Below are 26268 nucleotides of genomic sequence, written 5' to 3'. Positions count from 1 at the left end.
ATAGGTGATAGATATATGATAGAAAGATATATGGAGGGATGGATAGATGGATGATAGAATATAGATGGGCGATAGATAAATAGAAGACAGATTTGATAGATAGATGATGTATGTATGTATGTATGTATGTATGTATGTATGTATGTATGTATGCATAGATAAATAGATAGATAAATAGATAGATAGATAATAGAATATAGATAGAAGACAGATTTGATAGATAGATAGATAGATAGATAGATAGATAGATAGATAGATAGATAGAAAGATAGACAGACAGACAGATAGATGAGATGAGAGATAGATAGATAGATAGATAAGATGATAGAAAGAAAGAAAGAAAGAAAGAAAGATAGATAGATAGATAGATAGATAGATAGGTAGGTAGGTAGGTAGGTAGGTAGATAGATAGATAGATAGATAGATAGATAGATAGATAGATAGATAGATAGATAGATAGATAGATCTACAGGCAGGCAGGCAGAGGGATGGAGGAATGGAAGGAGGGATGGAGGATTAGACAGGGATAGAGGGATAGACAGACCAAGAGTAAACACAGTGTGATGCCATGTAGTCTGGATTCCCAAGAGGACTTAGAGGCAACTCAGATTGGATATTATCTGTAAGGGAAAGAAGCTGAAGGCAGCCTCTCCTTAACAGTTCCCAAAGTATATTGTAGAGACAGATAGTAGAGTCCTCAGTCTGGCAAGATTCTGTCTATAGGTGGGAAACAATTAAAAAAAACCTCAGCTTGGAAGAAGCACCATGTTTCATTCTAGCTTTTGGGCCGGACAGATTCATGCAACTACAGGATTGTCAGAAGAGGCTTAAAAATTTGGACCAGGCCAATCTTGGTGCATTATTTTGCAAGCTCTTAAACTCTTTGAAGTTTAATTTAAGTGTCAGACTTTTGATGAGACATAGCTGTGAACCAGAGCCTAATTTCAACTTTGTGGGTAATGTCGGGATGAGAGTTTAAAATTGGTTTCTTTTCACTTCGGGGTTTGCACTGAACATCCAATGCAATTAATGTTAATGCAATTAAACCAAACAAATTGATGCAATTAAACCCAGTGAAATGATGCAATTAAACCCCACAAATGTGATTCTTCTGCCAGATGTGGCTTTGATCATTTCCCATTTTATGACATGAAAAGCTGTACTTGATCGCTCAACTTCGGAGGACATCTGGGGAACATACCTCCAACGTTGTGCAGCGGGGTGGCAGTGCTCAAACAAGTTGCCAGCTTTGCATTTTGTGGGAGAATCCCAGCTGTTTGCACAAGACGAAACTCCTCTTAGTTTTGGAGCACGGGATGGGACGTTTCTGTTTTGCATCATCTTAAATGTGATCACCTCATCTTGGGTTATGAGTATGTGTTAGGGAACTTTGCCATGTTGGATTTTCCGGGCAGAGATAGATAGATAGATAGATAGATAGATAGATAGATAGATAGATAGATAGATAGATAGATAGATAGATAGATAGATAGATAGATAGATAGATAGATGATGGATGGATAGATGATAGATAGATGATAGATAGATAAGATGATAGATAGAGAGAAAGAAAGAAAGAAAGACAGAGACAGATAAGATGATAGATAGATAGACAGACAGACAGACAGACAGATACAATACAATAGCAGAGTTGGAAGGGACCTTGGAGGTCTTCTAGTCCAACCCCCTGCCTAGGCAGGAAACCCTATACCATTTCAGACAAATGGCTATCCAACATCTTAAAGACTCCCAGTGTTGTGGCATTCACAACTTCTGGAGGCAAGCTGTTCCACTGATTAATTATTGTAACTGTCAGGAAATTTCTCCTCAGTTCTAAGTTGCTTCTCTCCTTGATTAGTTTCCACCCATTGCTTCTTGTTCTACCCTCAGGTGCCTTGGAGAATAAAGATAGATAGATGGATGGATGGATAGATAGATAGATAGATATAATATCTACCTCCATCCATCCATCCATCCATCCATCCATCCATCCATCCATCCATCTATCTATCTATCTATCTACCTATCTATCTATCTACCTATCTCTTACCTACCTACCTACCTACCTACCTACATCTATCTATCCATCCATCCATCTATCTACCCCTACCTACCTACCTACCTATCTACCTATCCTTCCTACCTACCTACCTACCTACCTACCTACCTACCTACCTACCTACCTACTTACCTACATTTATCTTATCTATCTTATCTATCTATCTATCTATCCATCCATCCATCCATCCATCCATCCATCCATCCATCCATCCATCCATCCATCCATCCATCCATCCATCCATCCATCCATCCATCCATCCATCTATCTATCTATCTTATCTATCTACCTACCTACCTACCTACCTACCTACCTACCTACCTACCTGGAAAATCCAACATGGCAAAGTGTGTGCGCACGTGTGTATTTATATTATTTGTTCGGGTTCACCTGCTTAGTCAGACATCTCAGCCGTTTTTCTGATGTGTCATTATCCGTAATTATAGAGAACATGTCAGAGCCATGCTTTTGGCATGCAGTTTTTGGATTCGGGAGCCAGTCATGTTGCCTGGATGTCTGGCTTAGAGGCATGGGATGGAGTCTATTCATCTTGTGTAGGTGGCACCTTTTCGTTGAGGGATGCAGCCTCTGAAAGCTACCAGCCTTCTTTGGCTTGGAAGAAAAAGATGGATGACATGAAGCCCGCCTGTGAATTCTTCTGGGCTTTGGTTAGCCGAGTGTCTGTGTGTCTGGCAAAGGATGGAAACAGGTTGGACTTCGACAAGTCAATGGGTGGAAACCAATCAAGGAGAGAAGCAACTTAGAACTAAGGAGAAATTTCCTGACAGTTAGAACAATTAATCAGTGGAACAGCTTGACTCCAGAGGTTGTGAATGCTCCAACAATGGAAGTTTTTAAGAAGATGTTGGATAGCCATTTGTCTGAAACGGTATAGGGTTTCCTGCCTAGGCAGGGGGTTGGACTAGAAGACCTCAAAGGTCCCTTCTAACTCTGCTATTGTATTGTATTGGATCTAATTCTAGCAGTAGGAACCACATTTAACATTCTTTAGTCAAAGAGGGGAGGCTCAGTGTTTTGGCTAAGGGTTAAAAAAACTTGGTTGTTGGGGTGAGTTTGTGAGATTTTTTTTACTTGACGCCTATTTGGAGATACGTTGTATGAGGGGTCCTTGGTGCTCTCTGAGCTTCCTTGTTTTCCTGCAGACGTTTCACTACCCAACTAGGTAACATCATCAGTGCTAGAAGGCAGTGTGGTTTGTGGAGTGGCAGAGAGAAGGAGAGAAGGAAGGAGGACTGTAGGGTCCTTGGTGCTCTCTGAGCTTGCTTGTTTTCTTGCAGATATTTCACTACCCAACCAGGTAACTTTGTCAGTGCTAGAAGAGAAAGGGGTTTGTGGAGTGGCAGAGAGAGGTGAAGAGGAAAAGGTAGACTGTGGGGTCCTTGGTGCTCTTAGCTTTTCTTGCAGACGTTTCATTAACCAACTAGGCAACATTATCAGTGCTGGAAGGGAATGGAGTTTGTGGAGAAGGAGAAGAGGAGGAAGTGGAGGACTGTAGGATCCTTGGTGCTCTCTGAAGTTGGTTATTTTCTTGCAGAAATTTCATTACCCAACTAGGTAATATCACCAATGCTATTCTATGTGTCTATCAATGCTAGCACTGTTGATGTTACCTACTTTGGGCAATGAAACATCTGGAAGAAAAAACTACTAAGTTCAAGAGAGTACCATGGATCCTACTGTCGTCCTCCCCCTCCCCATTCCACAAACTCCCCTCCCTTCTAGCACTGATGATGTTACCTAGTTGGGCAATGATACATCTGGAAGAAAACAACCAAGCTCAGAGAGCACCAAGGATCCCACAGACCTCCTCCAAATATTCTCCTTTATTACGTAGATACGTTGTATGTTTTATGGGTGTGTTTCTATTCCCAAAAGCAGGGTTCAATGAGCTGGTATCCTTCCTTAGGAATGTCATGATTTAACCTGATACAAAAAGCAGGTGTATACTATAAAGAGGGATAGTGATGGGACAATTATGTCCAGAAGCTGTAGGGTCCAGATGGAGATGGAAGACAGCAATTTTTGGTCTCCTCTCTTGTCATGGCACTTGAAGGTCAACAACGCAAGGTGGAATGGGTGATCCTCTGTCGATTCTTCTCTTCCTGCTATGCACAATCTGAAACTAACAACTTCTCTTTTCCATTAGGTCTAATCCTGTCAAACGATCTGGCAGCACGAGTCCACTTGGCTTCCTGAAAGCCAGCCCGTCCCCCCCGTTTTCGGCTGGGGAGCATGGAACAGTGCCATCCCCTAGAAGGTTCTCCTTTGGTGGTGCCAAGCCTTACACACCTTCTCCTCAAGGTAGGCTATCCAGAAGGGTATGTTGGATGTTGGGAGGGCTGGAAAAAGACCCAAGAATTTAATGGAACCTAGCATTGGTTTGATGGATTTTCATAAGTTGGGTTTTGCAGGATTTGTTCTCCTGACATGGGGACATCCCTTGTCTCCATGTCCCCACAAACACAAATCAGGTGTTCTGACCTCAGCTTCCCAAAAGCACGAAGCCAATGCCTCGTCCTGATAAAACCCCTTTTATTTAGTTTTAAAGTGAATTCCTCTCCAGCAAAGTCCCGGCCAACTGTCTTTCATGAGATTTCACAACTACAGACCTTTATCGGGCTTGGAGAGCTGCCAGGCCAATATCTTCCAAATGCCAAGCTGTAGCAGCAATTACTTGGCAAGAAGTCAGGGACAGATCTTCACCTGAACTAATGGTCTCCTGCAAACTCCACTCCCCTTTTGCTCCTCTTTATTCCCTATGGCAGGGGGCATTCACCGTCTACCTGTGGCTTTATTCCCAAGTCGACTTGTTCCTCAACTGTTCCCTTCATCTGGCAACTCTGTGCATGTGCACACTGGGAACAGGCTCCAGCTGTTCTTCTGCCTCACTGATGTCTGACTCTAAAGGCAGCTGATAACTTTTAGACAGTCTTGGTCCCATCTCTGCCCCTGACCCACAGCCCTCATCAGAGCCTTCCCCAGACTCCAGGACTGGCCCATCTTCCTCCCCAACCTCCTCACTGTCCGAATCTGCTGCCAGATTTGCTGTCCACTGGCAGGCCACAACATCAGATTCTCTAGATGGAGCTGCAGGTTCAAATTCTCCATCTTTTAGTACAGGGCTGCCAAACTCCCAGCCTGTGGGCTGGATGCATCACCTGCTGGTCACACCTACTCCTGGTTTAGCGAAGGGGGGAAAAGAAGAGGGAGGGAGGGAGGAATGACAACAGCAATAGAAATAGCACTTGTATACTGCTTCACAGTGCTTTCCAGCCCTCTCTAAGTGGTTTACAGAGTCAGCCTCTGGCCCCAACAATCTGGGTCCTCATTTTACTCACCTCAGAAGGATGGCAGGCTGAGTCAACCTTGAGCCCCAGTGAGAATTGAACTGCTGGCAGTGGGCAGTCAGCAGAATTAGCCTGCAGTACAGCATTCTAACCACTGCGCCACCACGTCTCTTCTCCCCCTCTGAGTGTATGATTTCTCATCATTCTGGTTTTCCTTTTCCTGAAGTTGGAACAATTCCAGAACAGTCAGACCAGATGATCATCCCGTGTCCTCTCGGAGCTGAGTTGAGAACTCGGGTGCCCATATCAGGTACGTCTGAGGTCGAATCGTTCTTTGAAACGGCTCCACCACTCCATTTTCTGGGCACTCTTATTATCTATCCTATCCTATCCTATCCTATCCTATCCTATCCTATCCTATCCTATCCTATCCTATCCTATCCTATCCTATCCTATCCATCTATCTATCTATCTATCTATCTATCTATCTATCTATCTATCTATCTATCTATATCTATCTATCTATCTATCTATCTATCTATCTATCTATCTATCTATCTATCTATCTATATCTCTCTCTCTCTGTATCTATCTATCTATCTCTCTGTATCTATCCTTCTGTCATCTATCTATCTATCTATCTATCTATCTATCTATCTATCTATCTATCTATCTATCTTTCATCTGTCTGTCAGTCCATCCGTCCATCTATCTATCATCTATATTTATCATCTATCATTCACTGTATCTATCAGTCCATCATCTGTCTCTCTCTCTCTCTCTCTCTCTCTCTCTCTCTATCTATCTATCTATCTATCTATCTTCTATCTATCATTCTTGGTATCGATCATTCCGTCCTCTCTCTCTCTCTCCCTCCCACCCACCCACCATCCATCCATCCATCCATCCATCCATCCATCCATCCATCCATCCATCCATCCATCTATCTTATCATCTATCATTCTCTCTGTATCTATCCATCCATCATCTGTCTCCATCTATCCATCCATCGACCTACTCACCCACCCACCCTTTCATCTATCCATCCATCCATCCATCCATCCATCCATCCATCCATCTATCATCTATCAATCTCTCTCTCTGGGTCGTTTCCCATGTAAGATTGAGATTGTCTTGGCAACATTTCAGCGAGGTCTCACTCGCCATCTTCAGGCTGGGTTTTGGGCTTAAAGCATGGTCGGAACTGCCTTCTTTCTATAAATCTTGGTGGGGGTGTGTGGAGTGCTGGCTTTGTTTCAGTAGGTGGAATGATTGGTTGTGTGGTTGTATCATGATTGGTAGATTAGTGCTGGCTCTGTGTCCATTGTTTTGTATTGTAACGGCCTCGGTGGTGGGTGGAGCTCATTTGTTGACTAGGGCTGGTTTCCAGAAGTCTGGTAGGTGGGAGGAATTGTCACATTTATTTATGTTGTGGGGGTGTTTCTCTATTTCGATAGCTTCCATAATTATTCTCTTGTTGAAGTGTTCAGTTTTGGAGATTAATTTGGTTCCTTCAAAATTAATTTCATGTCCTGTAGCTTTAAGGTGCTGGAAAAGGGAGGTTTATATATGTATGTATGTATGTATGTATGTATGTATGTATGTGCGTGCGTATGCATGCCTGTCTGTCTGTCTGTCTGTGTCTGTGTCTATCTGTGTGTGTGTGTGTGTGTGTGTGTGTGTGTGTGTGTGTGTGTGTGTGTAATCTCTTGCCAGATAGTTGGCCTTGATGTTTCTTGCTTCCTTTCTGCTCTTCACTCCCTCTTCTGTTTTATTCCTTTTCCCTTCAGATGCTTCAGGATCAGACCCTTCTATGCGAGGACTGGGCTACCGTCTTCACAGCGCTCCCAACCTCTCCGACTTCCATTCCTGCCGGCAAAAAGTCACCAAACAGTACTCGGATCCTCTGGTCCCCCACTTCAGCCCCATCCCAGCTGCTCAGGCCACGCGTCTATCCAGCCTTCAATCTGGTCGGCCCCTCAGGTCTTCTCCAAAGCTCTCCGAATTCATGCAGAGGACTCCCTTGCCCACCATTTTGGGTTCTCCAACCAAGGTAGTCCACCCTTCCTCAGGGCCCCTTCGGGTGGAATTGGAAAGTTCTAAATTGGGAGGTTGTGTCAATCTAAACTGCCCCCAATCACAGCCGTATGAGAGAGAGAGAGGGACTGGCCCAAAGTCACCCAGCTAACTTTCCTGCCTAAAGTGGAACTAGAACTCCTAGTCTCCGGGTGATTGCCACAAAGTCAACCGGCCAACTTCCATGTTTTAAGGAAGGACTACAATTCATGGTCTCCTGATGATTGGCCCAGGTAGTTCAGCCAGTTCTCATGCCTAAGGCAGAACTGGAACTCCCAATCTCCTGGTGATTGCCCCAAAGTCATCCAGCCAACTTCCTTGCCTTAAGGAAGGACTAGAACTCCCAATCTCCTGGTGATTGCCCCAAAGTCATCCAGCCAACTTCCTTGCCTTAAGGAAGGACTAGAACTCCCAATCTCCTGGTGATTGCCCCAAAGTCATCCAGCCAACTTCCTTGCCTTAAGGAAGGACTAGAACTCCCAATCTCCTGGTGATTGCCCCAAAGTCATCCAGCCAACTTCCTTGCCTTAAGGAAGGACTAGAACTCCCAATCTCCTGGTGATTGCCCCAAAGTCACCCAGCCAACTTCCTTGCCTTAAGGAAGGACTAGAACTCCCAATCTCCTGGTGATTGCCCCAAAGTCATCCAGCCAACTTCCTTGCCTTAAGGAAGGACTAGAACTCCCAATCTCCTGGTGATTGCCCCAAAGTCATCCAGCCAACTTCCTTGCCTTAAGGAAGGACTAGAACTCCCAATCTCCTGGTGATTGCCCCAAAGTCATCCAGCCAACTTCCTTGCCTTAAGGAAGGACTAGAACTCCCAATCTCCTGGTGATTGCCCCAAAGTCATCCAGCCAACTTCCTTGCCTTAAGGAAGGACTAGAACTCCCAATCTCCTGCTAATTGCCCCAAAGTCATCCAGCCAACTTCCTTGCCTTAAGGAAGGACTAGAACTCCCAATCTCCTGGTGATTGCCCCAAAGTCATCCAGCCAACTTCCTTGCCTTAAGGAAGGACTAGAACTCCCAATCTCCTGGTGATTGCCCCAAAGTCACCCAGCCAACTTCCTTGCCTTAAGGAAGGACTAGAACTCCCAATCTCCTGGTGATTGCCCCAAAGTCACCCAGCCAACTTCCTTGCCTTAAGGAAGGACTAGAACTCCCAATCTCCTGGTGATTGCCCCAAAGTCATCCAGCCAACTTCCTTGCCTTAAGGAAGGACTAGAACTCCCAATCTCCTGGTGATTGCCCCAAAGTCATCCAGCCAACTTCCTTGCCTTAAGGAAGGACTAGAACTCCCAATCTCCTGGTGATTGCCCCAAAGTCACCTAGCCAACTTCCTTGCTTTAAGGAAGGACTAGAACTCATAGTCTCCTGGTTTCTCATCGACCACCTTTATCCCTCCACCAAACCAGTTTTTTTTGGAGAAGAGAACGAGGGGGTCACCTCAATCGAGCAATTCTTTCGCTGCTTAGCAAATCTTCCTTGTTGTATGGTGTCTTACACAAGTTCCAAAAATGTTCGGTGTGACCAGAAGCCTAAAAAAACCCAGATTGCGTTTTCTAAATGTCCCATTTCTATCCATTTTGATCACGTCTTCCTTTTAATGTTTGGGATTTAATGTTTGGGTTTTGTTTTTTGTTTTTTTTTAAAATCTAGGCAAGGTCCCCCTTTGAATTCAGTAAAAACTCCAGCTCCCAAAACCTGTTCACTCTCTTGGCCCACCAAGCTGTTGTCATCACGCCAACGAGAAACAAGACCCTGCCAGATTTGAAAGAAATGGGACACTTGCCTTACCAACAAGGGGGTCTCAGCTTGAGGCCAATGGAAGACGCCAAAGGCAGGTGGGAATCCTCACAAGCAAAAATAAAAGTCAAAGTTGGCTTGCAGACAGACTAACCCAGTCACATGTGGGGTCCTTAGAGGTTTCTGAGCTTGGTTTGTTTCCTTGCAGATGTTTCATGACCCAACTAGGTAACATCATCAATGCTAGAAGTGGGTGGGGTTTGCACTTTTTTGCCTTTCAAAATGGGCTGCGGTGGAAAAGATACTCATTTTTGATGAGTTTCCCCAATGTGCTGCTGCACATTCGCATCCTTCACACAACAGCCAGAAAGGTTACCCCCCCCCCAACTGAAGATGCTCTCCAAATTCATGAAGACCTAACCCTAAACGAGTTTGTCCCCCAATGGGATTTTTCCCACTTGTTTTACCAGGCAATGTGGGCGGGGCCGTCTCTAAAATGACATTTTCTCATTTTTCAGATCACTCAGCACTGGCCGCCTCACCGACCTGCTTCTGAAAGCTGCTTTTGGGGAAAATGGCAATAATGATAGCCTCAACAACGAGAAGCCCATGGAGATAACAGGTGCTGGAAACTGAGAAATTTGGGGGTGTCTTCGTGGTTGGGGGAGGGGTGGTTTCGTCCTCAACTGATCCGCTCCCCCCCCCTTTCTTTTAGTCTACAAAACTTTTCTCCTGCATCCATGAAACTTGAGTTGAGATGTTCATCCTTTCTCCCTAGCTCCTTCCATGGGTTGTGGAGGAATCCTTCACTCGGGGGCCAGAGAAGGTGGCTCAGGAAGCCCTTCACCAGTGGTCTTCACCGTTGGGTCACCTCCTGCTGGGACAACACCACCGCAAACCACCCGAACCAGAATGTATTCAGGTACCCCAAACTGTTCTGACCCAGGTTTCCTTAAAAATCAAGAATCAGTCTTGGTCCCAGCAAAACCTCTTTTATTTACACGACTGTGAATTCCTTTCATTTACAGTCAGCAAGGCTTAGCAAACAGTCTTTCCGAGGAACATTTATCAACACGAACCTTATCTCGCTTGGAGAGCTGCCAGATAACTAGTGTCCAAACGCAGGGCAAGGCAACACTTGGCACAGAATCTCTTATAGTCACAAACAGAACTTTCCACTCTTGAAACGACCAAAGGAATGAATTGTTTCCTGCAAAAGCCACCCCACCCCCCCGTTCGTTCCTCTTTTGTTTCCTCTGGGAGGGGCCAGTCACCTCCAAGGGGTGGCTTTACTCCCAAGTTGACCCTGATTTCTTAGTTGTTCTTGTCTTCTGGCAGCTCTGCGCAGGCGCACACTGGGAACAGGCTCCAGCTGTTCTTCTGCCTCACTGCGGTCTAGCTCCCTCTCTGCCTCCTACGCAGAGCCTCGTCTGAGGTTTCCTCAGCCCCAGGACTGGCCCACGTTCCTCCCCAACCTCCTCACTGTCCAACTCTGCTGCCAGCTCCACTAGTTGCCGGCGGGCCACAACACCAAACCACGAAGTAGATAGAACCATTGTAGTCGGTTTCTTTATGTTGTACAATGAAGAAATTGATAGTGAACAATAGCTCAGGGTTCAACTGTGAGGCCTTAGCGTCCTCTGAGCTTGATGGTTTCCTGCAGATGTTTCATTCCCCAACTAGGTTACCCCATCAGTGTCAGGAAGGAGTATGGTTTGAGAAGGAGGAGGAGGATTGTGAGGTCCTTAGTGCAAATGTTTCTTGATCCAACTAGGTAATATCATCAATGCTTGGAAGGTGTGGGGTTTGGGGAGCAGGAGGAAGAGGAGGACTGTGGGATCCTTGGTGGCCCCTGAGCTTTTGATTGTTTTCTTGCAGACATTTCATGACCCAACTAGGTAACATCATCAGTGCTGTGGCATTCCCACAGTTTACTAAAAAAAAACAAAAAAAAAACCCCACACATTTAGATGTGAAGTTGAGGGCTTTTGTTTTCCTTTGGTTGTTCAACTTCCTAAGTTTTGTGTTGTATATTCTGCTTTTTGGTGTTTTTTCCCCCCCTTAGTCGGATCCTCAAGCTCTCTTAGTTCCGGAGGATCTTTCAGTGGGCGCCACTTCATTATGGGAGCCGGTGGGGAAATCCTTGAAGCTCCATCAGGGCTCAGATATACTTTGGCTGACCCAATTGCTGCCAACCTGGAAGGAGCCGTCACTTTTGAGGCACCTGAGCTACCAGAGGAGACCCTCATGGAAGTGAGTTTCTTTTTTCATTTATTTATTTATTTTTATTTTTCAAAGCATAAATATCATCTTTGCAACATTTCTACATTGTTAAATATCCATTATACTCCTTTTATCCGTACATATAAACCTTTATATATCTATATATGTCCATTTTTACATATTTTCATTGACTTCTATTATTATTTATACTTTGATTTCTTCTATTCACATTGCTCTTTCCATCTACTTATTTCTATATAATACATCTTATATCCTTCTATATAGATATATCTCCCTTATAGTTCTTATTCCGTACTATTTTATAGGCAATCTATCTTACATTTCCCCCCCCGCCCTCTTATTAATTCTGTGGTTTAATTATTATTTTCTGATTCTTTAATTTTTTCCCCTCCCTTTATTGCTTTCTTATTCTTTGCATCTTTCCTCTCACCATTTGTACCACGAATTCCATACCGAATAGTACTTGTGTGAGTTTCATTCCCCCCAACCCACATTTAAAACAGTAAAAAAAGGTCAACTTTTAGGCTTTCATCTGCCCTCAACCGTAGACCTCACAGGCAGCGGTGGGTTTCGCATTTTGTTACCACCGGTTAGCCGCGCATGTGCCCGCCTGTTTTGTGCATGCCCCTTCTGCACATGCACCTGGCCTCAAAAATGTGCCTTAATAACTCTGGGAAGTCGGGGGGGGGGGGGAAGGGAGGTGGGGTGTTAGGGGGGAGGGGGGATATATAGTATGTGTTAGATTTTAAAGTAACGCGACTGCACTTGTATACTGTTGCTCTTTAATTTCACTGTAAAAATAGGACAAGCTGAATATATTAATAGATAGTAGAAATACATCGAAGGGAGGAGTAGAGGGATAGAAGAAAGAGGGGTAGAGAGGGTGGGAGAGAGGATGGAGGGAGGGTGAGAAGGAAGGGAGGGAGTGTACTGGGAGAGAGGAGTGGTAGAGGGGGAGGGGAAGTAGGGTAGAGGGGAATGTTGGAGGGAAGATGGAAAGTTGGAGGGGGGCGAAAGAAAGGGTGTATGGAGGGTCGAAGAGGTACATTGGGTTTCTATTTTGTGGGGTATTGTTGACAAGAGGAATGGCTGTGTTTATTGTTTAATGTTATATGGCCCCGGTTATGCACAGTATATATGTGACTGTACAAAATGAAAATGGAAATAAAAACACATTTACAAAAAAAAAGGTGCCTTAATAAGACGACATAGAGCTGGAGCGAGTGGGCAGGCCCACCCATGATTTCCGCTACTGGTTCAGGCAAACGGGTCCAAACTGGCTGAATACCACCTCTTCATGAAGGTCAGGGGTGTCACTCAAGGCCTGTGGACCCACAGAATGCTTAGATGTGGCTCACGGGGCCGCCTTGGAAACAACGGATCGGCCCATGGTGCCTCTACCAGCGAAAATAGAGCCACATGCGACCCTCCCGGGCTCCGTTTTCAGCTGTGACGGCCTCCTGCAGGTCTCTGCCAGCGAAAAACCTTGGGAAGCTCCGCTTTCGCTGACAGAGGGCTGCAGGAGGCCATCGTGGATGAAAACGGAGACTCGGACGAAGGACGTTGAGCTGGCCGTGCCCCCTGGCCACGCCCATCCCGGCCATGGCCAAACACCCCGAGGTCAAAGGCAAGATTCCTTCACCACCACAACCTGAACTGTCATTGTACACTGAAGGTCGCATTTAATGTCGTTGTACAAGGTGCAATGACAATAAAGTAAACTAAACTCAAGTTTGCGGCCCTCAGTTAAATTGAGTTTGACGCCCATATTGTAGGAGAAGATCCATGTTGGTTTCCTTCTACAGTCAGAACAGAACAGGATAGGAAAGGATAGAATGCAGGATAGGATAGAATGGAATAGAATAGAATGCAGGATAGAATAGGATAGAATAGAATAGAATGCAGAATAGAATGCAGAATAGAATAGAATGGAATAGAATGCAGGATAGAATAGAGGATAGGATAGAATAGAATAAAGAATAGAATAAAGAATTAGGAATAGAATAGAATACTTTATTGGCCATGTGTGATTGAACACACAAGGAATTTGTCTTTGGTGCATATGCTCTCAGTATACATAAAAGACACGATACATCACAAATCATAAGGTACAACACTTAATGATAGTCATAGGGTACAAGTAAGCAATCAAATCATACTAGGAAACAATAAATATAAATCGTAAGGATACAAGCAACAAAGTTACAGTCATACAGTCATAAGTGGGAGGAGATGGGTGATAGGAACGATGAGAAGAAGCATCGTGTTCAACTAGATAGATGGAGAACCTCATCTGTAGAAGCTTCCTGGTTGACTTGCAGCCAGTCTCTTCTTCCCAGGACGGACTAGATCCAAATTCTACACCAATCCTCAACCAAAGAAACTGTCCACTTTGAGGTTGTCCACTTCAGCTTATTCCAAAATTTGATTGGGAGACAAAATAGCCGTCATGCAATATCCACCACCTTGGCTTGAAAGCACATGGTTAGACCTTCAGTATCTTAACAGACCTAATGAGAAGGAAGAAGGACTCCTTGGAGAAGAGCCTCATGCTGGGAATGATGGAGGGCAAAAGAAGAAGAAGGGGACAGCAGAGAAGGAGGTGGCTGGATGGAGTCACTGAAGCAGTCAGCGTGAGCTTCAATGGACTCCAGAGGATGGGAGAGGACAGGAAGGCCTGGGGGAACATGGTCCATGGGGTCACGATGGGTGGGACACAACTTCGCAACTAACAACGACAACAATTTTAGCAGACAGAACCTTCTAACGTTGTGTCCACCTCTGCCTTTTCAGCAAGAGCACACGGACATCTTGTGCAGCTTGAGGTTCACATTGGCTTTTGTCCACTATGTGATGGAGCTCGCCGCCATCAAAGGTAGTGCCAATGAGATGTCCAGCTCAGTGGCCTCGGAGTACCAGCTCCAGGAAAGCGTCGTTGCTGACCAAATCAGTTTGCTCAGCAAGGAATGGAGGTAAATAGCAACACCCAGGTGGGAGGTCCAACCTGTGGCTTCAACCCAAGGGTAGGGAAGTAAACGAACAACGGTGTGGTTTCCTTCTGCATCTCCACTGACCTCTTGTTTTGTTGTGTTGAAGCTACGCAGAACAGCTGGTCTTGTACTTGAAAGTGGCTGAATTGCTGTCCGCCGGACTTCAGATGGCCATTGACCAGATCCGGGCAGGCAAGCTGTGTCTCTCTTCCACCGTCAAGCAAAGTAAGTATTTGTGGACCTAAAACCGTGCAAGGAATTTTTCATTTCCCCAACAAGCCTTTCAAAGACAGTTTTAAGTAGCCGTAGAGGCGAGAATTTGTCTTTGCTTACCTTCTGGCCATTGGGAGAATTGGGTGCGTCTTCCATCATCTTAGTAATTATTGTCGCTCAGAATTTCTGTCATGGTTAAGGCACGAGGGTAGACACTGGGAGGGCAGGAGTTCTAGTTCGCAGTTACGAAGCCGGTGAGATGGTTTTGGGACAGTCGGTTTCTTTCAGCCGTAGGAAGGAGGCAGTGGCAAGCCTGCTCTGAAAAACCCCGCTAAGAAGACTGCAAGGGCTTGTTCAGGCAGAAGGGAGGAAGGAAGAAAGGAAGGAAAGACAAGGAAGGAAGGGGAGAAGGAATGGAAGGAAGAAAAGAAGGAAAGACAAGGAGGGAAGTAGGAAAGGAAGGAAAGAAAGACAAGGAAGGAAAGGAAGGAAAGAAGAAAAGACAAGGGAGGGAGGAAAGACAGGGAAGGAAAGAAAAAGAGGGAAGGAAAGAAAGAGGGAGGGAGGAAAGATGCGGAAGGAAGGAAAGAAGGAAGAAAGGGAAGGAAGGAAAGAAAGACAAGGAGGAAAGGAAGGAAGGAAAGACAAGGAAAGAGGGAGGGAGGAAGGAAGGAAGGAACCCTCACAGATTGAGAATGAGTATATCCACCTCAATAATAGAGCCATCTACTAGATCCCTGGGACCTCCAGGTTTGGTGACATAATCTGGTCTTGAAGTTCTTCAAGAACATCCAAAGGGAATGGCACTAATCTAATTTTCATCTTCTCCCCTGTGGTCTATACTTGTTCCTTTCCCATCTTTTTCCAGTTGGAGACGGTTCTATTTTGGTTTTATATTTAGTTTGTTCTGAAAGGCAAATGCGGTTCTGTTGTTTTGTCCAAGATCCTGATTGCTAATCTCGGAGAAAGAAAAATAACACCTAAATTAACCTGATAGGAATTTCTCAGCACTTAGCTATGTGCTAAGCTAAGGGCTTAAAGATAATTGATGTGGGTGCGACTTAATAATTACAGAGTTGGGCCCAGGATCTTACATTAATGTGCCATCACTCAGCCAGTTGACTCATTCTTTGGCAAGGGTTGTTTCAGGGTAGAGGGGGAATCATAGGAAGGAGATGACGCCTGTCTTTTAATGTCACCTTTTAGAAATGCATACTTGGTTTTTCATTCCAAAGCATTCAAAATCAATAGAGAATTCAGCAGGGGGAAAAAAACAGCTTTAAAAAGAAAAATGCACGGAGCAACCTTTTTAAAAAGAGACAAGTGAAGCAGAAGTAAAATAAAACATAGAATGAAGAGGCAGAAAAAATACTTAAAAGGTGCTCTTAAACAGACACGGTGGCTCAGTGGCTAAGACGTTGGCTCAGTGGCTAAGACGTTGAGCTTGTCAATCAGAAAGGTCGGCAGTTTGAATCCCTAGCGAGGGAGCTCCCGTGACTTGTCCCAGCTTCTCCCAACCTAGCAGTTCAAAAGCACGTAAAATATGCAAGTAGGAAAATAGGAACCACCTTTGGTGGGAAGGGAACAGCGTTCCGTGCGCCTTCGGCATTGAGTTATGCTGGCCACATGACTGCCCCCTAGAGTCAGGAACGAGTAGCACATATGTGCGAGGGGAACCTTTACCTTTTACCGTATTAAGAGGCAAAAACCCCAAGATCGACAAGCTCAGCATCTTAGCCACTGAGCCACCGCATCCCTTCTTAATAGGGTACTCAAGGTTAATTGATTGCAATCGGTCCAGGGACATTCAGGGCATATTCCAGAAAAGAAAGACTTGGGAGTCTTGCAGGAAGCGTGCAACCGATTTTCCTTTCTGGTGAGTGACTTCCTTCCTTCCTTCCTGTCCTTCCTGTAGTTGTGAGAAAACTCAACGATCTGTATAAAAGCAGCGTCACTTCGTGCCATCACCTGAACTTAAGGTTGCAGAGGTGGTTCATGGACAAGCAGAAGCTCATGGACCGCATCAACAGCATCACGGCGGAGAAGCTCATCTTCAGCCACGCTGTGCAGATGGTAGGTGAGACCTGACCGGGTGTGGCATGGTAGGATGATGGTGTTGGTGGTGTTGGTGGCAGCAGTGGGGGCTCAGATATGTCTCTGGGTGTGAACTCAAGTGTTTTGATCTTAAGGCAATTAAATGTCAGGGTTCCAAATAACACCCAAAATTAAATCAGAGTCCAAGGCAAAGTATTGCTCAAAGTCCCAATTTATGAAGAGAGCCACGTTGGCACATCTGGGAAAACCCGAATCTGAAAGCCTCCCGGTTTTCCTCACCCAGTTGAAAGTTCATGATCCTACCCCAACACCTACAAGTCCATCATATAGTCCAATCTTCCACTGCCATGCTGGCAGTTCCACCCCTCCAGTTCTGGTCAGGTGCAGAGGTGCAGAGACAAAGGATGACCTTGGCTTTCTAGAAAGGAATTTTGTTATGGCTACATAGCATCTAACTCCGTACCATCCCCCCTCCCATTTTCCCACAGTAGAAAAGGCATAGTAGAATAATAGAAAGTGTGGCAGTCCAAAGATCCAAAAGGAATATGGCTAAAAGGCCTGACATTAGGAGCATAGCAATAGCACTTAGACATGTACCGCTTCTCGGTGCTTTACAGCCTTCTCTAAGCAGTTTGCAGAATCAGCCTCTTGCCCCCCAACAATCTGGGTCTTCATTTTGCCGACCTCGGAAGGATGAGTCAACCTTGAGCCAGTCAGGATCGAACTGATGAGAGTGGGCAGAGTTAGTCTGCAATGCTCCATTCTAACCACTGGGACTGAAGGAAGGCAGGCAGGCAGGCAAATAGCACTAGCAATAGCACTTAGAGTTATATACCACTTTACAGTCCTCTCTAAGCAGTTTACAGAGTAGCCTATTGCACCCAACAATCTGGGTCCTCATTTTACTGACCTTGGAAGGATGGAAGGTAGAGTCAATAGCCATAGCCCTTAGACTTATATATTGCTTCACAGTGCTTTGCAGCCCTCTCTAAGCGGTTTACAGAGTCAGCCTCTTGCTTCCAACAATCTGGGTCCTCATTTTTCTGACCTCAGAAGAATGGAAGGTTGAGTTAACCTTGAGCCGGTGAGACATGAACTGCCGAACTGCTGGCAGCCTGCAGTACTGCATTCTAACCACTGCGCCAACCCAGCTCCTTAGAACCTCAAGATGTTTTTCCTTCCCAGGTCCAGGCTGCTGCTTTGGATGAGATGTTCCACCACCGAGAAGACTGTGTCCAAAGATACCAGAAAGCGTTGCTCTTGATGGAAGGTCTCTTGAACTTCATCACCGAGCAAGGAGATGTTGAGAACATCAATAAATGTAAGGAGGGCCAGGAATGAGACTTGTGTGACTTGTGAACATTTTGCGAGTTTTGAACATTTTAGGGATGGTCAGTTAATTGTATTTCTCATATCCTTCTGTCTTCTTAGGTAAAATGTGCATTGAACGACGGCTGTCCAGCTTGCTAACAGGAATCTGTGCATGACAATAGGATGTATTTATTTTTTCCACACAGGTAATTGTTTTGGTTCCTAAAATCCTTGGGAGTTAAACCCTGCCGCCCTTTCGAAGACGTCTCAGAAGGGACATCTTCTTGGAAGCCGTTATTGGTTTCCCATTTGGCTGTTGGCCCACCAGCGGTCAGCAGAGCTGGCAGTGGATTCAGAGAGTGAGGAGGTTGGGGAGGAACATGGGCCAGTCCTGGAGTCTGTGGAAGACTCTGATGAGGACTCTGCATCGGAGGCAGAGAGGGGACCAGGGCCGTCCGACAGTTATCAGCTGCCTTCAGAGTCAGACATCAGTGAGGCAGAAGAACAGCTAGAACTTGTTCCCAGTGTGTGCATGCGCAGAGCTGCCAGACAAAGGGAACAGCTAAAGAACGGGCCTACTTGGGAGTAACAAGTAGAGGACACTGAATGGCCCCTCCCAGAGGAAATAAAAGAGGAATGAAAGGGGAGTGGAGTTTGCAGGAGACCATCAGTTCGCTTAATTGGTTTCTGACTCTCCAAGACTCCTTGCCAAGTTTTGCAGATATCAGCCTGGCAGCTCTCCAAGCCAGATAAGGTCTGTGACTGTAAATCCTCCCTTGAAAGACTTTGCTGGATGCGAATGAGCAGAATTCACAGTCAATTAATAAAAGGTTTTTTTTGTCAGGACAAGGAGTTTGCTTCAGGCTCTTGGGAAGCCTCGGTCAGAATATTGGCAGGGAAATCTTTCCCGGATATCCATTCTGTTCCTTTTTCTCTTTCAGGAGTAGCGCCTCTTTCCTGCTAAGCCTGGTGTAAACTGTGGGACAGGTAGATACAGGAAGGACCATTTTCCAACCAGTGAAAAAGGGCTGAGGAAACTAAGGACCAAACCTGCTTCGCAGCCACTGGGGTTTTTTGTGTGTTGTTTGTGAAGAAGAACAGATGGGCTTATGGCCATGCCAGTTTGGCCCTCTTCATTTGGAGATACTTTCGTCTACTGCGGGCAGTGGACACCTGGGGGGCTTCTTGTGATTGGAGAGGTGAAGCTCAGCCAGGGAAGGATGTCCCTGGTGGTGAACAGACCTGTTCTTCTACAGATCTTTGTCTGATTGCACGCTTGGGCCCCGTCCACCACCTCTCCCCAATCTCAATGTACTTGATGTCCTCCAACATCTCCCAGGCTTCTCCTCTCTCTTTGCATGGGGGAGAAGATCTGGAGCTCAGCTTTGCTTCAGCGTACTTCATCCACTGGGATGCTGGAAATGAGACCTGATGCTCTCCCGTGGTGGATGTGTGATGGGGCACCCATTCTCCATCCATGGGGAGGTGGACACATCCATAGAAGACCGTAGACCTCTTTCAAGCAGTTGGAGCCACACAATACAATCTTGAAGCGATCGCGTTCCTTCTCAAGAAGCCAAAAACCCGTCTAGGGTAGAGACATGCCTCCTATACCCGGGCAAGGGGACATTCGATAAATGCATGGAAATGACCCCCTCGTCCAATTTAGGTACACATGTTGTGAGAAGGCACAACAAAGTTTCTGGAGAAACCTTGGAGTTTTTTCTTCTTCTCATCAATAGCTTCTCTTCCAGGAGGGACAGGAAAAGAGAGGAAAGAAAACACATATGCAATACACAACACACACATACACTAGCTTTGTGAATCAAAGGAGCACTTTATGGAGATGTTGAACTCGATGGTTGCGGGCTGGATCTTCTGTAACAGCTCCAGAGGTGTCTACTGTATGGGACTTCTTGACGTGTTCTGCTCTGCGCTAAATTCATCGTAGAGGGTTCCTTTGTGTTTTTTTTTTTCGTTTTCTTTTCTTCAGAAATTGCACTACAAGTATGTGTGGGTGTCTACCCACACATACACAGACACGTTGCTAAGATCCAATATGTATTTATGTGTATATAACGTATAATGTTACGTGTTTTAACTGTACTGTATGTTGTTAGAATAAGGGGAGGGGGGGACAGCTACACCTTTTTCCTGTTCTCTCTGTTATCCAGGTTGCTAACTTGAACAATTTCTAACATCAATCATGGTCTGTTTTATTTTCTCTCTCCTCCTCCTTCTTCCATCTTCTTCCTCTTTTTCTCCTCCTCTTCCTCCTCCCCCTTCTATCTTCTTCCTCTTCTCCTCCTCTTCCTCCTCCTCCTCTTCCATCTTCTCCTCCTCCTCCTTTTCTCCTCCTCTTCCATCTTCTTCCTCCTCCTCCTCTTCCATCTTCTTCCTCCTCTTCTTCTCATCTTCCTCCTCCTCCTCCTCCTCCTCACTGTTCAAACCAACATGGTTTTCAGAAGCTAAAGGAAAAGGTTGTGATGGATTGCGTATTTGCAACTTATTGGGTCCCCCTCCCCATTTTTCTTTTGCAAAGAAGTTTTTTGTTTTGTTTTAGTTGTCTGTTTTCCCATTTTAGCATTCAACTTAAAATTCCCCATTCCGCCCATTTTTAAAAACAATGAAGTAGCTCCCTCCCACCCCACCCCCCCCACAAAAAAAGAGATGTTAGGACATGGTGTGTGTATGTTTCTGTACTTTGGAGTGTGCGTGTGTTTTTTTGAGGGGGCAGCGGGGGTGGGAGCTGTACATGCACATTTGATCTTGTGACGGCATCACAGCTCCGAGCCAATGCTTGAGATACACACACACACACGCCCGTGAGCTTTGTCTGTGTTGTGTGGTGTGCTTTGTTTTGTGGTGCGTGCATTTGGTTTGTGGTTTTTATTTTGTTTGTTTGTTTTAAATGGAGGGATCCAACATTCGGTTAATTTTTGTCCATTCAAAGTGAAGAAGCATGCTTAGAAAATATAACCCAGATTTCAAGATTGACGTTCTTTCCCCCCCCCCCCCCGCCTTTTCTAAAATAAGAGCGAGTTGCGTTTCTTTTGCATGCAGCCAAGTTCACAATCCATCTCTTTATTTTCTCGTAAAGGAAGAAACAATCTTATTGACTTTGGAGCCACTTCTGTACCTTTTTTTTATTTTAAAAAAGGGTAATCTACACGGAATGCATTAAAAGATTTATTTTAAAAAAGGAAAAAAAAATCTCCCTCGTTTACACGCATACGGGATGGTGGGGTTTTTTTTTTACACCAACATTTTCACACACCTTTTGTTTACGCCGTTTCTGGCAATTTGATTGCGTTTTAAATTAGGTACACAAATGCTTGGTTTCAAGAGAAAGAGTGTGTTATGGATTAAAAGCCATCACTGTTGAATTGTGCCTAAACTAACAAGAAACCAGCAAATGTTGTTTTAGCCCTGGTGACATTATGGGAGTGGAGATGCACATCTATACATAGTAATAAGAATAAAGGATATCTTTGTCTCTAAGTAACCCAGCACTGCTAAACATATCTGGGTATTATCAAGCATCAAGTTATTATCAAGCATTAGCTAGATGTTTAGGAATACAGTTCAGACATTCTCAAGTATGAGCCACGGTTTGAAAATTGGAAATAGGAATTTTTCTGGTTAGTCCATAAGGTGAATATTCAGCTTTGGTGGGTGAGTGGGGAAATCCCCTCGCGCTGAGTGTTAAGTTTGTTGGGCTCCAGAAACTTTTCTAGAAGTGTAAAAACAGGCAAGAGAGCATTTAGAAATTAGGAAGATAAGAGTAATGAAAAGCTCCAAAGTTGAGTGAGAGAGGAGGAATATTCTCACGCCTTGAGATGGATGGGGCAAGAGCAAATAACGTCCTGTATTTGAACATTACTTATCTCAAAGTATGTTTCCCGTTGTGTTGTGTGATATTTGGTTGCAACTTTTCTGTTGCTGTACGTATCTATTACAACATGGCTTGTATCTGCTCACTCTATGTCTCTCTCTTTGTCTCTTATCTCTGTCTATCTATCTATGTGTGTGTCTCTCTGTGTCTCTCTCTCTCTGTCTCTCTATATATATCTTTTTTCTTGTCTACCAATCAGCACCCAGGCAATCAACTGTGAAGGCAATTTATCTTTTTTAGCCCCTCACACATCCCTGCCCCCCCCAAACAACATGCATTCTGATGCCACCTACCCACAAAATTTGAGATAAGTGCTGACAGACAACCCCCTTCTCATGAATCTTTACCAAAATAGAGTGAGGGGAAATCTTAAGCCATCTTCTCCTCTGGGCAACTTTTATTTTTTTTTAAATTAAAGATGTTTTTTTCCATAAGTTAGAAAAAATTCTGTAAAGAAAATAGAGAATGCTTCCTATCTACTCTTTGAAACATCCTAATAGACCCAACTTCTTCCAGAATTCCCTTCTATTCTTTACATATCCCTCCCCGCCCAAAGTTGAATCTCAGTTGGTCACTGGAACAAAGATTTAATTTACTTTTCCGAGTTTTCGGACTCATTCTGGAGTCTATCTTCGGGGAACTTCTCTCTGTTGGCTGATTGGTGTTGATGGCTGGCAATTGGCTGTTGTTTCTTTCTGCTGCCAAGCCCTCGGCTCTTGAGTATTTAATAAACCAATGGTAAATCAGTACTCCTGTTGACTGACAAGGGGCCCGTTTCCCAGGCTTCCACCTTTTCCTTGGCTGTTTTTGTCCTTGCTCAGCCAACAATCTTAGTAGCTACGAAATTGAATGTGTGTCTTTGTTCCTTGCAATGCGAAGCTACCGATGCGTCCGGGGTCTCCTTGTCTGACGGCTCGCTTGTGTTCTTGCAATCTGGTGGTTTAGCTGTGTCTGTCCTGCATAGTCATATGGACAATCCATGTAGGAGATCCAGTAGATTACAATTGGAAGTTTCTCCCACTTCCAAGTGATCTTTACAGTGCATAATTTGTCCCTGTACAGCAGTGCGATGCCCACTTGCAGAAGCTGCATCCTACTGGTTTCGAAATGTTTTTGATGTGTCCTATAACCGGTCTTGTACCTTCTTTTATCTTTCCCTGCGTTCTGTGCAGGCATCTTGTAATAAATTATTGTGGGTACCCATTACCCTCGAATTGTTCACGTAGGGTACCTTCTCTCCATTTGCTTAGCTTGCTGGCTACGACAATGGGTTGTCACCTTGCCATACATTGTTCTGACACAGCGTTTTTGTGTGTGACAGTGGATGATTCTTCTTGAAATTGAGAATTCGTGGCGTGAAGAAAGAGGCTTCTGCTTTCTTCATTCATCTTCAAAATCTTTTGCATTGTCATATGAGTTTGGGTCAGAAGCTTCCTCACCAGTCCAATCTCTTTTCTTCATTTAGCAAAAGTCCAATCAAAGTGTCCAGTGTTTTAAAAATGCATGTCGCGTTTTTCTCCTTGATCAAATGAGGTCACGTTTTTTGCGTTAACTTCAGCTGTTTTCTTCCTTTAAGTCTTGTTTAAGCACAAAGGGGATAATTGGATAATCTAAACTTTTTAAAATAAGTTTTATTTTAATAACAACATACCATCTTTCATTAAACAGTGTGCCATCTGGGTACAAATATTTTGTGCAGTAACAATTAAAATTACAGCCATATTCATTCTTTTATCTATTCTTAAGTTAATATTAATACATAACATACCATTGTAACAGTCCCCTTCTTAACTTATTTAACTTTACAATAGAATACAATTTCCCTCTTTCACTCCTCTGCTTTCATTTCTAATTTTCATATTTATTCTCTATCCATTGATCAATAACTCCCATATACTATAACAATCAGATCCTTCCTTTTCTTTAATTGCAAATGTTAATCTACTCATTTCTGCGCATTCTAATATTTTCTTAATCACCGTCTCATCCATAGGGATCTCTCCACTTTTCAAATTTTGTGGAAATACAATTCTAGCTGCAGTTATTACATGAATAATCAAGTATACCTTTTCTTTATTATATGTTTCTGGTAAAATCTCTAATCTAAACTTTTAAGAGATTTCGGTTCTTGCTGCTCTGCGTCAAAGACGCCATCCCTGTTGCACGAGAAACGTTTGAAATAGTTTTTTTCTACCTGTCAAGCTGCCAGTTTTTGCTCTTGAGGCTGTAAACTTCCAATTTATCTCCCCACTTTGCTAAAACACTTGGTCTATTCAGTGCTAACTTTCCTGCTATCCTTAGTGACTTGAATGCATCTTAGCTGTCCACATCATTCAGGAGAGAAAATAAAGAGAGAGAAGAGAGAAAGAAAGAAAAATCACTGAGATTGTCTCCCTCACATGTTCACACGGTATTTTCTCAATACTTGAAATTTAACCACTGTGCTTGAATTAAAACAATACAAATAAAGAAACAAGGCATTTTTTTAAACGCCATATTGGTAGCTTTGTTGTTATTATTTTGTCCTTCTAGGTTTTCAAACTAACTGCATGTAGCATGAGACATTGTTGATTTTTTTTTGTTCTTTTTGTTTGATTAGAAAAGTAATTATTTATTGAGCTGTACACGTCAGGAATTGGGGGGGGGGGAGTTTAAAATGAGGAGGGGAAGAATTAGGATGTATCTTCCATCCGTTTCGTTCCTTCGATGGGTTTGTTACTTGTTATTGGCATTTTGTACGTAGCGTCTGAATTTAGATCCCAACTGACCTTCAGTTTTCACCGCCACTCCGTTCAGGTTCGTGAGAAAGTATGTTTGATTGACACTTGGCCTTTCATTTTATTTCATTTTTTTTTTGTTGGAAAAGTGTTACGTGACTTTGCGTGTGGGTGTATTCTTGCTTTCCGTTGTATGACGCCGACTTCAGGAAAATAAAAATTTTGATTTTTCATTCTTGGGGTGCTTTGTTCTCTTTTTCCCCCCTCTCCAGGATGGACTTCTGGTTGTTCTGCTGATTGGAGATTCTTGTCCCAAAGGTACCTTTTCTCCAAAAGGCAATGGGACTTTGTTTTTCCTTGAATTTTTTTTGCTCCTGATCCAAGAAGCTTCTTCATTTCTGAGGTCAGACTTCCAACCAGTCAGAACAGAAGAAGCTTCTTGGATGAGGAGCGAAACGTCTTCAAGGAAAAACCAAGTCCAGTTGCCTTTTGGAAAAGCATCTTTGGTACATTCAGCTAAGGGAGGCCCGCCAGGCTGAAGTCACCTTGGAGGTCACTTGATTTTTGGTGACGCCATGGAGAAACCCTTAAGGAATAGGACAGAATAGAATTAGAGTAGAATACAATGGGGAATATAAATGGGAATAGGAATAGAAAAGGGAATAGGAATAGGAATTGAATTAGAATGATAGAAAACAGAACAGAACAGAGAATGAAATGAATAGAATAGAATAGAATAGAGGGAAAGAAGAGGGAGGATAAGAATGAGAGAAGTAGAAGCGAATGGAATAGGAGGATGAAATGAAATGAATAGAAAATAGAATGAAGTAGAATAGAATAAGGAATAGAAAAGAATAGGATGAAATGAATAGAAAATAGAATAAAGTAGAATAGAATTGAATAGAATAGCAGAGTTGGAAGGGACCTTGGAGGTCTTCTAGTCCAACCCCCTGCTTAGGCAGGAAACGCTATACTACTTCAGACAAATGGCTATCCAACATTTTTAAAAACTTATAGTGCTGGAGCATTCACAACTTCTGGAAGCAAGTTGTTCCACTGATTAATTGTCCTCACTGTCAGGAAACTGGTTGTGAATTTGCCCCAGTTTACAACCTTTCTTTCCACATTTGTTAAGTGAATCAGTGCAGTTGTTAAATTAGCGACATGGTTGTTAAGTGAATCTGTTCCCCCCCTCAATTGACAGAAGGTCGCAAGAGGGGATTACATGACCCCAGGGACACCATAGCAACCATTGCAAATAAGAGCCAGTGGCCAAGCATCTGAATTTTGATCATGTGATCATGGGGATGCGGCAATGGTCGCAAGTGTGAAAAATGGTCGTAAGTCACTTTTTCAGAGTTGCTGTAACTTCAAAGTCACTAAACAAAGGATTGTTAAATTGAAGATTACTTCCAGTGTGCTAAAAGAAGCAAATGACACAGAAATATAGTATCTATGTGGGACACCCAATTCTTTTTGTGTGTGTGTGGGTAAGTAAGGTTTTTTATTTTTGGTTACAAATTTTAATACAATACAATAGCAGAGTTGGAAGGGACCTTTGAGGTCTTCTAGTCCAACCCCCTGCCTAGGCAGTAAACCTTATACCGTTCCAGACAAACAACTATCCAACATCTTCTTAAAGACTTCCAGTGTTGGA

At 44.0% G+C, this 26268-nt stretch overlaps 1 protein-coding gene across 2 annotated transcripts in view; it reads left to right on the top strand.

Moving 5' to 3' along the window:
• Positions 1-24844, top strand: part of ULK1 (unc-51 like autophagy activating kinase 1) — a 98390-nt gene extending 73546 nt beyond the window's left edge. For both annotated transcript variants that reach the window (XM_087705789.1, XM_087705790.1), the window contains 13 exons: positions 4227-4381; positions 5594-5677; positions 7158-7420; positions 9100-9284; positions 9705-9808; positions 9965-10108; positions 11252-11439; positions 14224-14402; positions 14527-14645; positions 16549-16706; positions 17874-18009; positions 18120-18205; positions 18941-24844. In XM_087705789.1, the coding sequence (XP_087561915.1) occupies positions 4227-4381; positions 5594-5677; positions 7158-7420; positions 9100-9284; positions 9705-9808; positions 9965-10108; positions 11252-11439; positions 14224-14402; positions 14527-14645; positions 16549-16706; positions 17874-18009; positions 18120-18175 (1771 nt within the window). In that variant the 3' untranslated portion in view covers positions 18176-18205; positions 18941-24844. The remainder of the gene's footprint in view (positions 1-4226; positions 4382-5593; positions 5678-7157; positions 7421-9099; positions 9285-9704; positions 9809-9964; positions 10109-11251; positions 11440-14223; positions 14403-14526; positions 14646-16548; positions 16707-17873; positions 18010-18119; positions 18206-18940) is intronic.
• The last annotated feature ends 1424 nt before the right edge of the window (positions 24845-26268 follow it).

Source organism: Thamnophis sirtalis, unplaced genomic scaffold (assembly GCF_051295495.1).
Source record: "Thamnophis sirtalis isolate CommonGarterSnake01/CBP01778 unplaced genomic scaffold, rThaSir2_p1.2 scaffold_2, whole genome shotgun sequence".
Classification (NCBI taxonomy): Eukaryota; Metazoa; Chordata; class Lepidosauria; order Squamata; family Natricidae; genus Thamnophis; species Thamnophis sirtalis.
This window is presented reverse-complemented; position numbering and strand designations above follow the sequence as displayed.